The sequence below is a fragment of the Coturnix japonica genome, chromosome 22 (genome assembly GCF_054131305.1).
Source record: "Coturnix japonica strain WE chromosome 22, WE-NBRP24, whole genome shotgun sequence".
Lineage (NCBI taxonomy): Eukaryota > Metazoa > Chordata > Aves > Galliformes > Phasianidae > Coturnix > Coturnix japonica.
In genome coordinates this window covers 6409238-6422768 of record NC_140684.1, presented here as the reverse complement: position 1 = coordinate 6422768, position 13531 = coordinate 6409238, and the positions used below count along the sequence as shown (strand labels likewise).

The following is a 13531-nucleotide window of genomic DNA, read 5'->3' as shown; positions in this document are numbered from 1 at the left end:
CTAGCAGCAAATCATGCAGTGCGTGAAGTACCAGGCAGACATTTGATACTGGTATGTTTTCTAAATACCATAAGAAGGACATATGCATGTACACACCCTCCACAATCTAAAATAACACTGGCAAGATGCTTCTGAAAGAATACAGTGATGGCACCAGGGATCCCCTTCTAGCAGAAATCACATCACAGCCACCATGGCTACTCCAATTTGATTTATGACATTTTAATTACAGGGTGCACGTTTTACAGCATCAAGACCAAAGCTATCTCAGTTTAATGTATTAATGTTATATATACATGAAAATATATTTGCCTTAATGCTCATTTTTAAATCAAAATATCATCTAAAAAGAGCTTGGCCTTCTTGTATTTAGTGGTAAAGAAGCTGTCTAGAACCACAACAATGCATCTCAAACCAGTTTCACTCCAGGGGAAGCATTTCCTGAAGTCCAAGTTTCTCAACTGATTGAGACAGGTCAGGCAACATAAATATTCTAAGCAAAAAAACCAACCCTGCATATGCAGCGTAAGCAGACAGCTTAAAAGCCTAACAGGTGGACACAGCTGGCATCCTTCACAGAGCAGAAACATCAGTGAAGCAATAATGCCACAAGGTAAGAACAAGCAGACAAGTTGCTGATGGAATAAGATGATCCTAGAAGTCAAAACTTGTGCTGCCCATGTGAAATGGGGAGGAAGCGAAGGGATACCCAGGTGGGAGTTGAGCACAGCAGAGAGACCATGGAGATATGCCACGGAAGCTGAACATGATCAGCTGATGGAAATATTAAAAGTGAGAGACAAAGGCGGGTCTGTTTAAGTTTTGTGGCGGAAAGAACAGCACCTTATGGTAGGTGGACAGAGAATCAAAAAGCTGAGCTGACTCTCCCTACCGCTCCCCAGCTAATGAGGCTGAAGCACAGGGAGAGCAAGCTCTCCTGTGGGCCTGATGCCAATTACTCTGTTAAGTTTTCTTTGCCTGTTCTAATGAGAGTTACACAACGTACGACTTGATTCATAAGTACCTGATGGCATCCTGTGTATAGAACAGATCCTACCAGCAGAACAGTATTTGTGGGAAACGTTAGGAAGAGTGTCTAAGAGAGATAAAGCCTTTGAGTTGCAGACAAAGCTGCCAGTCCTCATTTCCAGCTTGTCAGAGCAAGTCCTTCTTGAAGTCAGCAGCCTGGAATGAAGAGAATCTGGCATTTGTGCATGTATGTATGGTTCAGACAGTCAGGGCGGAGGGGCTGACTTTAATCATACTTTCCACAGTGGTGTGGGGGGTGGGGGAGTGGCAAAACACAGCGAGCAATGGGAGTTATCTGTTCTATAGTCACAAATTCCTCCTCTTTGACTTCGTGCTTCAAGACTGACCTCTTTTCCTGCTTCCACTAACCCCTAGAGAAGGAACTGGAAAGGGAAGCACACGCAACTGGAATTTGAGAGAAAATCCTGCACGTTCTTGGCATTCCTGGTATCTGTGACAGGCAGCACACACTTGTCTGGTCATTTTACAAATTCCACATTCTGGAGAATTACCGGAACAGCTGATGGGTCTCAGGAGTAATCACATACAGGTACACTCTTTTCCTGTAAAGCTGAACTCCACTATTCCAAAATTCACTGATCCAAGTGCTAACTTGCTGCTGCTGTGTTTAATACACATCTTTTAAGTTCTATCTTCAACTTCCTTTTGCCAAAATCTCTCTCTTCTGGAAGAAAAAACAACAACAATGAAGCATCTAAAGAATATGGCCTCGCAACCAGCAGCCGCCAAGATACTTCAGCTTGTTTTGAAGCATCTTTAACAAGAATGCCAATATAGTATCAAAAAGGAATACAGTTCCAAAATAGTTTAATCCAACTGCCCACTACTGTGTTAGCAACAATACTATATAAAGAATTCCATTTAAAACCACTTCTCCTCTCACAATAAGGCTACAGTCCACTGAATCACATGGAGCTTCAATTCCAACTAGAAATAGCCTCTTGAAGTTTCTATCGTGGGATGGCATTCCCAAATGTTGTTTACTCGAGTGTCACTACTGGCGGTAACAGCAACAGCAGCTACAAATCTCAGGAACCAGCACGTACTCCCAGGAAGGGCACACATCCAGATCCAACCTCTTGCACAAAAGGTTTTGGCAGCACAATGCATTCCTTCTCCTGTACCCTTCTCTGCCTGTGTTGATTACAACGTCATGCTCAGATAGCACAACAGGGTAACTTTGTGCTACTATCCCACATGTTTACCTTGCCAAAGAGTCCCAGTAGAGCCCAGAAGACTTCTGGATGATTAGACCTGTTGCAGAGGAATGTAAAAGCGGGTGTTTCCACATTCCCATCTGAGCAGCAGGACATCCCTCCACATGAAGACCCCACAGCACTGATTCTATCAGCTAATGAGCAGCCTGATCCCACAAACTGCACTGAACTGGGAGACAGCAAAGATGTTCTGCCTCCAGAGAGGGCAAAACACATCTGATACCAGCACCCAGCCAGACCCCCACTTTGAATCTCAGCCAGTGCATGCACTGCTTAGGCAGGAGGCAGAACAGACACCAGCTTCTCTTGGCTCAGTGTCTAAGTGCAATTACGCTGGCAGCCTGTACCAGGACTTATCATCATGCCTCTATTCCTGACTTGATCCCACGTTAACGGGCAACATAGGCACTCCATGGGCAGATGGTTACTGTACTGCTTAGGAGCTATAATAAGTTTCATAGCTTGGGAATCCCCAGTACATGCAAGTAGAGATAGTGCATTCTGCATGTAAATCTTAATAAATCCAGCGTTTAAAAGACAGCTGATTACCACAGCTAGCTCCATATTCACAAACTAGAAGGTTTTAGTGCCAATCAGTCCATACAAGCTCCTGAATATGATTGCAGAAGCTTCTAGTAAACTCAGACTTTTCCTCACTACCACTGACTTCAGGTATACAAAACCAGTGCTATAAAAAGAGAATGGCTGAACAAGCCACGGGGATATAACAAGCACTTACTGTACATGAAAAGCACCCTCTGAGGTACCACAGCACAGACCCAGGCTGCTGCTGGGAGCTGACATACACAGCCAACATTGCTGTGTTGTAGTCCATCCGCTGCCCCAAGCAGTGCTTGTCCAGGCTGGGACTGACATCTGTTCAGCTCTGTAGTGAGAGTTCAGGGAACCCAAATGTTTTTTGTTCTCCAAACTTTGTTTCAGCACGTTCATTAAAGTCAAGGCAGGGAGTACAGAACTACAGGCAAAACCAATTTAATTAAAGATTCATGTGAGCTTATATAAACTTAGCTTCAATACTGGAGGAATACATCCTCCTGGCACACAAGTAAAGAAAGGGCACTGCACTGAGAGTGAAGTGGATGAAGCTCTAAGACTCTTTGGGTGCTTGCTTAGTTCCCAACATATACATGCCTCCTAATGTCTAAAACCTTGGAAAGTGAGCCACATTACAACAACCACTAGCAGCCTCCAGGACAAGCCCAGGAATGACACAAGAGGGAACGAGGCTGACAGCTGTAGTGCTCTATGATCAGGAAGTCTACACCATAAATCACCTAACCTGACACACGTGAGTATATATGTTACCCCAGACTTGCCAGCAGAAATATGCCTCTCTAGTAAATGGGTCTGCTGCCCAGCAGAAGCAATGACACTCTATGGCAGGTGCTTGAAAAAGGAGGGATGATGGTCACATCACACACCCATCTACACCTGTTAGTGACCCAAAGGAACCTTCCCATTCTCTATCAAACTGCAAATCTCAGTCCAGCCCACACTAAACACTGCCTGTATTTTTACTCCTGCAAGCCTTGTGTCACATTTGTGTTGAGTAACCATTAGTTTAGATAAGTGGTTTGCAATTAAGATCATTTGGTTTGGGGCCAGTGAAAGCACAGCTTAAAGAGCACTTCCAAAAGTTCAGCAGTGCTACAGAGGTTAACCAGAGAAATTCACTGTCCAAAACCAAAAGCCGGGTACCAGGCTGACAGTTGCTTTTAGACCATTAGGCCGTAATTTTCCTTCCCAGCCTATCCAAAATTAAAAGCAAGATTTTTCACAACAAAACTTTTCTTCTGAAAGTAATAACCTGCTTTTGCAGTGCTCCAAGATTTATTCCCAGACACATGCATTCAACCCACAGCTGATTTTCCTCCATTCTCCATTTCCACGCAGGTGGCAATGTGACCCTCGTACAGAGGCTATTTATTTCTGATGGCAAACAATCAGTATTTCAGGGAAAAATGCATTCTATGACAAACAATTGAACTGGAGCTTCTGGAAAAAAATAAAAATAAACAGTTACATGAGTGCAGCTTTTGAGTTCTATGGACTTCAGCCTGGGCATAGTTCACATTCTCATCCTACACTGAGCTATGAGGAATTTTCCCCTTAGTGCAAGCTGAGCTAAAGAAAGTGATTTGGATAATAGCAGTTGCCAGGTAAATATATTCAAGGCTTAAGATGGAGGGAGCTCCCTTATGTCCCTGCCCAGACACTGAAACATCAGAGCAGGAACAGACACTTGGCAGCTCATCAGGCTTCAGTTTAAAGAGAGATCAAGCACCGCCTCCCTCTCTCTAAACATTTTTTGTTGGTTTTTCTTTTCCACATACAGATATTTGCATCTCTTGCAACGTTTCCTCTTCACATGGCGCCCCCATGACCAAGGTGCCAGGGCAGCACAGAAGCCCATGCTCCCAGCACTCCCTACCTGCAGGTTCCCAGCACCTCACACCCTTTGTTCTGGCAGCACACACTGGCTCTGTCAAGAAAGGTTTCAAAGTGGTCACCATCTACAGCAATATCTGGGAAGAGCAACTCATCTTGGATTGTTTTCTTCTTTGTACTTCCTTATACCTGGACACAACTGTCTCAAATCAGATTAGTTTATACTCAAGATAAATAACGTCTGAAAGCTTTAACCAAAACATACAACTGGCCCATAGCCATCAACCCCTGAACTCAATTCTGTCATGCAAAAAGAAAACATACTGTGTCTGCATTATCATGTAGTCACATGTTTTTCTTAAGTGTTCTAAGGACTAACACACCTGTTTTAGAAATAGCTCATAAAAGCACATAAATTACCCCTTCTATTATTCCAAATTACCCCTAGCTCCCTCCACTCCCTGCATAAGCAGTCTAGAGAGCATTGTTTCTTCTGTAAATTGAAGAGTCATCTTCTTGGTGATCTTAAAGGATGATATTTTAATGCAGGCAGCATCTAACCAACAGACAGAGTTAGAATATATGCATTTGTCGCTAGGTTATTCCATAAAGCTGAGCACTAATCTTCTTCAGCTGAACTGAATGGTCTGTGGAGTGACTTCAGGAGACAGGAAGGAAAGCAAAGTAAGGTTGGTCTGATCTGTGTTACAGGCTTCAGCCAGCTGAAAATATTCAAATCTTCCAAGCCTTATGTATACATAAGGTCAGTCAGAAAGGCAGTTTTTGCCCAAGGAAACACTGTAACTCTGACATTAAATCTGAATTCTGCCAGGACTATCACAGCACTGTGCAGTTCATTATGATACCTGGGGAACAAAAGCAAAACAAGAAATTCTGACATAAAATCAGAGCGATGATGCAAACCACCACCAGACTTGTTTAAACAAATAGATACGTTCGAGCTTTGCTAATGACCCCATAAGCTGCTGTTCATAGCTGCTATCCACCAGCATTTAAACATCCAAACACTCCTCCCACACTGGCCCTTCCTGCACAAGTCAGTCATGCTGAGCTGCCCCCACTTCATTCCCATGTGAACAAACCAGTGGACAAACTCTGTTACATTGCCTTGTGTGCACTTGGCACTGCTGGTTTAGTACAATGAAAACCAATCAGGTATACAAATCCCAGCTATCTTAATATTAATAGATGTAATGGGTGAGTAAGAAAGAGACCTGTAAAATCTATGAGAAAACAGATGTGCTAACATAAAATAGCAGGTAAGCAGTCACAAAAAGGCAAGGGAATGATTTGCAACTGAAGTCCACTACTTGCTTAAATCAAGGCAGAAAAATGCCAACCACCTGCTTTGCTATCTACATTCCAGTCCTGACAGCGAGAATTCCTGGACTCCTGGTGCAAAGGTGCGGCTTTCCCTCCCTAGAAGGAGCAATTCTGAACTGCCTCCAAAATCCTATGAGTGGAGAACAACCTGCTATTTAAAACAATGAGATGCATGGACACAGAACAAGGCTTTCTGGTCTCTATTTTGCAAGGTTCAATACAATTCACTTAGGAAAAAAAAGCCTACAATACTTCTGTGTAATAGTTTTCTCTCTTCTTAGAGCTGCACCAATGGATACATGAGCCTCCACTGCAGAAATACTGCTTATAACACAACACCTTAGTGCTGCAAAATAATGTATCAGTTTATGTTTTTAAGCAACGTTGATTATAGTGTGCTGCCTTTGTAATGTGTGGAACTGCATATTTCAGTTATTAAAGTTAGCAAGCAAGTCTGTCTGTTGAAAGCCATTTCCGTGAGTAAACAATGACTCAGTGCGGACTGTATAATGTAGAAGTTATTAGTTACTGTTAGCGAGTTTAAAAAACTCAACTCACAGCATTATACAAAGACATATTTCAGAATGGAAAATAGTTTTCCTCCTACCTCTGTGCTTCCAGTTATATTGTTTCAGTGGAATTTAATTTTCTGAAAGGCTAAACAGATCACTATCTCCTTATTACACAACTGGAAATGGACTTACCCTGACTTTTCAACCATTAACAATAACCACAGTGAGAGCTGAATTTACTCTTTTCTCAGTTCTTCGCTGTGGTTAAAGGTGTTGCTTTGTTGGACAGGAATGTCCTACTCAGACCACGTACAGGCGTAAGAAAAACAGAAGACTAAAATATTGAGCATATGGTAATGAAGAAAAGCACGCAGTTGTGAGCTCACCTAAACCCTCTGACAAATACAGGTCTCCAGTTGAATTATAGCTCTTTCAATAATCCTCCGCTTCATTAGTAAAATGGCCAATACATCTGATGATTGTCAGCTGGCACAAGGCACCGCAGCTCACTCTAACTAATGAAATGCAACCCTAGACTCTAAGACACAAAGGTTTCCCTGAAGTCTTATGATCTCCACAATGGCTGTTCTACAGCCCCTGAGTCTGCACAGTCACAAAGATTGGGGCTGCACATCCCTGTTACCTTTTGTAGAGGTGAAATCTCTGGACAGACACCAGAATGCAACGAGGAAAGAGTCAAACATCCATGGTCAACTTCTATATGGAGCGTCAGGAATTAAGTGTTGGGGATGTTTGTTTTCCTTTTGTCATTCAGAGATCACCCAGTACCTGGCAAAAGTCAGAACACACTCTGACATAACATCCTTTTCTATTTTTGGCACCAACAATTACCCTGCACATTCAGTAACGAAACTTTGCAATGACGGAAGGCTGTAACATCTCCCAGCATTATGTCTTTATTGCCTAGAAGGCAAGCAGCAGAACACCCCAAAGGCACTGCCAAATGCTAAAAATCTCCATCCATGGGCTCAATTACAGGAAGGGTGGTGTCTGACCTGAACCAAGGTCAGTGTGCCAGTTAAAAGGCTGCAGTGTCACAGTGAGGAGCAGCTCATTGGCCATCACATGTGACCAAGCTCTTTCCTTAAGCTCCCAGGGAAAGCAATCTACGCATGCATGAATGAACACATCAGTACTAAATACTAACCTTTGTTGTCTTCCAGCACAGGAATTTAATATAAGACAGGCTACATGGAAGATCAAAAAGAAAAGGTACTGGCCCTGTTGCTCCTTGCTGCATTGAAGCAGATTTAATTAAGGCAGGGCCAGGCTCTAAAGGATACTTCCAGCTTTCCTCCTCACTTTGCACCCCAACTGAACAGGGCTCAGTTGCAACAAATTACTTCAGATTTGCCCACACTACCTGAAACTTTGTTAGTATTTCACATGGACTTGCTGCTTGGAGCTCTGTTAATGCTTCCTGGGGAGAGCTGCCCACCTACCTCACTAATGCATCAATAAAGCACGAAGTATGCAGAGGACACAAAATACATCAGATATTTCCCAGAGAGATCATACAATCCAGAGGCACAGTTGACGTGGCTCCCTCAGGCAGAAAGAATATCTGTGTTTAATCACACAGAAAGGCAACCCAAGCAAACCTCATCCGCTAGGAATAATGATAGAAGGTTAGATATATGGCCCCTAATCAAAGTCAGGGATAGCAACCCTAGTCAAAACCAACCACATATTACTCATGAGTTGCTTCTAATGGGATGAGAATCAAACGCAGCAGAACCCTTGACAGAAGACAAATCCATGCTATAATTGCAGTCGCTGGATGCCAGCACAAAGCACCACCGCCACCCCCAGTCCCAGCCATTCCTTCCTGCGTCACCACATCCACGTGCTCACACAATGTGCTCAGCCAGGAAACTCCTCCACGGTGCTTCTTCCCACAGCACTAATTTAACAATATACACATACACATTTCTATTTATATATCTATATATGGCTCTTCAGCCTGTATGAAAGGAGAAGTGGCTTAGTTTCACTTGCATCACTTACAGGGGCAGCGGGACACACCAACCTTAGGGAGACGTGCTGCACTTTCAGCTTCTCTTCATCTCTTCCTCTGCAGCACCAATACCACGCTATGTTTTCCAAGTACAAACACATTCTACAGAAGACATTAGTTGTCAGAAAGCACCCAGTGAACAGCACACACCCATTACTCCTTCAAACTGTGAGGAAGAATGCTCTAAGCCCACTGATCCTCAACACTTCGCATGCTGGAACTGTTCAAAAGCATCAGGTGAGAGCACGTGGCTGCAGGAGGGGGCACAGCAGCAAAACACAGGAGAGTGGTGGCTTATACATTGCTTTGTGGCCACAGCCAGCTGCTGCAGATCATTTCTCATCCATTTGGTGCAGGCTGCCTTTAAAAAACAAAGAGTGGAAGGAGGAATCTGTATAGTTCCTAAAAAGCATAGTGCTTGCACCACAGTAAGGCTACATGCCATAAGCAATGCGATACTGCAAATGATTAACAGCTCCTAAGGCTTGCCTACTGCTAGGAAAAGACTATTTTACCTTGACAAGGAGTTTAAGCCTCACTATATTTGATTTAAGCTTTCTTGGCCCCCACTTCTTTTTTACCACCCTTCCACCAGTAGGCTTTGATCAAGCGTTAAAAAGAGTCTCCTATATGACTTGAATGATCTGGTCAGAACTCACCCTGTTGCTCTTAAGCGCACTATAAAATCTGAAGATACATCATAGGAGTCTTCAGCCACGTAGGTTTCTCGGCTGTCAGTTGTGCAAGACAACAAAGAACAGAAATTGCACACTGACTCCTGAGTCACAAGGGATCTCCCACTCCCTTGGTACATTATGACTCAGAGGTATGGCTTGGGTTTTTTGTTGGTTTGGTTTTTTGAGGAAAGATCTGTCCTTTATGCTAGGATAAATTAGGGTAGCATGCATGTAACCTTGCAGTCCATAGGCCACTGTCAGGAGGAACAGAAGACAAGATTTACACTCACACAGGCCCTCCCTAAAAGACAGGATCCACTATCAAAACTGAACATCCGTCCCTAAGCGTCACGACAGAGGCTGACATGCCAGGCCCTATTGTGAAAATTAAGAACTCATCAGTTCTCTAAGCCCTAGGCAGTTTCTAAAAGAGCTTTAAAAAGTGCTGACAGCTGGTAATTGCCTATTGCTCCAAAATGAGATGAAAGTAAAACGCCTTTATTGCAGCTTGCTCTAAGATGTGGTTCTGTTTCATGGCAGGGTTTGTCCCACCAACCAAGCAAATTTTCTCACTTGTCACTTGCTGGAATAAAGCAGCTGTCATCTGCAACAAGTTCTGGAGAAGCCTTCCACCTCCAGCAATGAAGAGAGAATAATTCCCAGGATGGTCTCTATCATAGAATCGTTCAGGTTGGAAAAGATATCTAAGATCATCGAGTCCAACTTTTCACTGACCACCAATGCTGCTCACTGCCCACAGCCCTCAGTCTACATGGATCTGGAACACCTCCAGCAACACAGCCTTCCCCACCTCCCTGGGCAGCTGTGCCACTGCAGCACTGCTCCTTTGGAGCAGCTTTTCCTAATACACAACCTGAATCTTCCCTGGCACAACATCAGGCCACTCCTTCTCGTCCTATCGCATCTTGTATCTCAGAACCATTTTTTCCTTCCTAAGTCACCCCTATAAACGTAAGGATGCAGATCGAACTGAGTTACTTGGAAAATTCAAGCTACCGGAATAAGAAATCCATTCAGCAAAGGGTCTGATTTCTTCCCTAACTCCCCACTGTGCATTACAGCAATCAACCCCAGGCATATTAGAAAAGGGGAAAAAACGGCATGAAGTAACACAACAGATGGGTGACCCTTCAACCTGAGGGGGATCACAGACACGTGGAGTAAACTGGAGAAACCGCGGTCCTTAAGAACAACTCCAACTATAAAAGATGACCAAAAATACCGAGCTCCATGAAGGAAGTGCTTTTAGGCACCTGTACCGCCTCTGGCAAACAAGGAAGAATTATCGGCAGCAGAACGTAGCACCGAGTGCACAGCAGAGCAAAAACACGGAAAATAAGTTCTCTACATACAGAAACTCACTGATTTGATTAGAACGAGGCGGGACCCCAGTGACAGCCGGCTCCGGCTGCCCGCAACATGCGGCCCCGCAACCCGGCGGGCGGCTCGGCGCTTCGGGACGGAGTTAGTTAGTTAGTTAGGCAGGGACAGAGTTAGGTAGGGACGGAGTTAGACAAGCGTCCCCGGAGCGCGTTTAGTAGCGTTACGGGAGGGCGGGGGTTGCTCCGTGTTGCCGGAGACGCGCCATGCAGCAGCCAAGATACCAGCTGCCCTGAAAGGATCGTTTGTTTCCACCGTGGAAACGCTGAGTTTCCGGGAACGCCGCTGACTTCGGGGAAAGGACGGAACCGCCGCCGTCCCGGCTCCCCCCTCTACACGTCCCGCAGGCAGCGCTGCGCTCCATGTGGCCGAGCCCCAGCACGGGGCGGCGATCCCCGGCCCTCGTGCTCCGGCCCCGGCCCCGCCGTCCTCTCATCCCCCCCCAGCCGCACTCACCTGCGCTCCGCTCCCCCCGCCGTCTCCGCTCGGGGCCCTGCGGCGGCTCCTCCAGCGCTCCGGCACCGACTGCCCCCGGGAGCCCGCGCCGCGCCGCTAGTGAGCATGTCCGAGCGCCGGGCATGCGGAGTGCGGGCCGGGCGGGGAGGCTGCGGCCCTGCCCCCGCCCTCACCTGCCGGCAGTCGCGGCTCCCCCCGGCACCTCCGCCCTCCCCGGCAGCTCCGCACGAGGCACGAGCCGGCTCGAGCCGATGACGTTGTTCGGGACGGCGGCATCCCGCACGTGAGCTTTGCTCCCGCATCGACTCGCGTTCATGTTGCTTAGAGCGACAGCAGCACCTGTCTCGTCCAGGTGCACGGCAGGTACAAATCCCTGATGCCGATGCTCTGTACCGTCCCCTGCCCAGCTCTGGCTGCATGGGGGGAAGCACCAAGAGCCCACCTTTGTGATAAGGCCAAAGGGCGAGCTCAGCTCTGGAGCAAAGGCAAGAACCACCGTCAGCTCGGTGCAGCAACGGCACCTTTGGGCCTGCTCAGGATGCATAGAATTTCATATCAGGGTGAAGCACCCTGAGCTGAAGCAGCAGAGCTCTGCACAACCCGTTCTGCAACAGTCCAAAGCATCTCCAGCTACGAGCTTCCCTTTGTATTAAAGCACAGTGCATGGGAAGGCACTTTGCAGCACCAACGGTATTTAAACACTGAGCGGCCGTTCTCAGCGTAGCAAATTACAGTTTTATGGACTGCTAATGAGTTTGAAAGGCTTTTCAGAAAGCTGAACTAATAGCTGTTCTCTCTACGATGTCTCCCCCAGGATCCTGGCGTTATTCAGAGTGAGGCTGAAAGAAACAGCTCCCTCTGGGATTGACAAGTCAGCCCAGCCAGTGTCCTCTATAGTCAGTGCATGTCAGCGAGTGCCATTCTGGACTAGTTACTGGAAGCCAAAGAATAGCAGAATTGCTGCCATCTCTCCTTCCAACAAGGCAGAGCTCTCAGGTCTTTCTGAAGCGAGAAACATACCTACAAACTGTGTGATGTGCACAGTAAATGTCTCAGCTAATTTTCAGATCAAGTTTCAGATTACTTACTAGGAAGACAATGCTCGGAAACAGGAGCGATATGCACTGATGTGTACTTCAGTCTGTGCTGGCTCTGCTCTGATCTGCCACCAGAACTGAAGACTTATTAAGCACTTTAGAAGTACTTCTGACCAAGAGACACAAATACGGTTGCATTCAAGTATAAATGATTGGCTGTCCACCTCAAAGAAAGCACAATAAGTGGCATTATTAACCAGAATCAGTCTTTTTGAGTGCAGGAAATGAAGCTTTTACCAACAGCCCAGCAATGGAACCCAGCAACACGGACAGCCAATACTACAGAGCATCAAACACTCCTGAAAACCAGCTTTTTCCCCCCTCCTCCATTAGTATTTCTCAGTTCAGGCCCACGTTATTAAGTTGTTCAGCACACAACTGACCACACAAAAAGGGAGCAGAGAACAAAAAAAATCAGGCTTACAGTCTTGCATTCTCCGTTGCGACCGACCACACGGATGATCTCTCCTGTAGGAATACATTCAATTTGCAGTTCCATCTTTCCAAGTTAGTAGGAAGAAAACCTCAACTAGCTGCAGCCTTTGGTTCGGAGCCCTGTTTTGAGAGGAAGAGGTGAAGCTCTGTATTTATACTAAGTGTAGGTGTGAGCTGAAACAATTAAGTTCAAGACTCGTTTCCACTAGTTACAATGTGCAGAGACAGTTCCAAGAAACATGAATTTATGTTCACGCTCGTTGCCCTAAACTTTGTTATGTTCCAGCTCTGTCCCAGTGACTCAGGGAAGCCAAGCTGCTGCGGGTGCCAATTCATAGGTATGAAACAACAATATGGTGAACTTTATCATTGTACCAAGAGATCTCATGGAGAAAAAGATCCTTCATCTTCAGCCCTAAGATGCTCGGTTTAAAGGAGATAGCAAATACCGATTGCTCCCATGGTAACTACAGGAAGTTCTTCAAATTACTCTGGAATGAAATCATTATCATTTGAATCCTCGAGTCACTAAGTGGGACAAAGGCAATCAGCTTGCATGTCACTATATGAAAAACCCCACTGCAAATATGACAAAAATAAGCTGGTAAATGCTGTTTTAAGTACAATCGCAGCTCTTTAACACAGCTGCATCATTCATTAATGTAGCATCTAGATGTATCCACCCACAATCCCTCCCAGATGCAGACATGCTGGCAATGACAACAGAGAATGAAACACTGGTTTAGACACGAGGTATTTCAAATCTTGCTATTATGGGACAATTCCTTCTGTCTTTTCTGGAGAGCCAAACTTGAGTTTTCAGCTCTCTGGATGAATCCCAGAGGATACTCCAAGAACAGACACAACAAAGAACTTACTCAAAAGAAATGGCCTG

At 45.5% G+C, this 13531-nt stretch overlaps 1 protein-coding gene across 3 annotated transcripts in view; it reads right to left on the bottom strand.

The window, feature by feature from the left end:
* MYO1C (myosin IC) overlaps positions 1-13531 on the bottom strand; it is a 50907-nt gene extending 37376 nt beyond the window's left edge. Inside the window, exons 1-2 of one of the 3 annotated variants that reach the window (XM_085522273.1) lie at positions 13515-13531; positions 12626-12756 (exon numbers count right to left, since the gene is read on the bottom strand). In XM_085522273.1, coding sequence (XP_085378399.1) covers positions 12626-12700 — 75 coding nt within the window. In that variant the 5' untranslated portion in view covers positions 12701-12756; positions 13515-13531. Of the gene's footprint in view, positions 1-11104; positions 11244-12625; positions 12757-13514 lie in introns of those variants that run through there. The other 2 variants (XM_015880446.3, XM_085522274.1) reach the window with 2 other exon arrangements.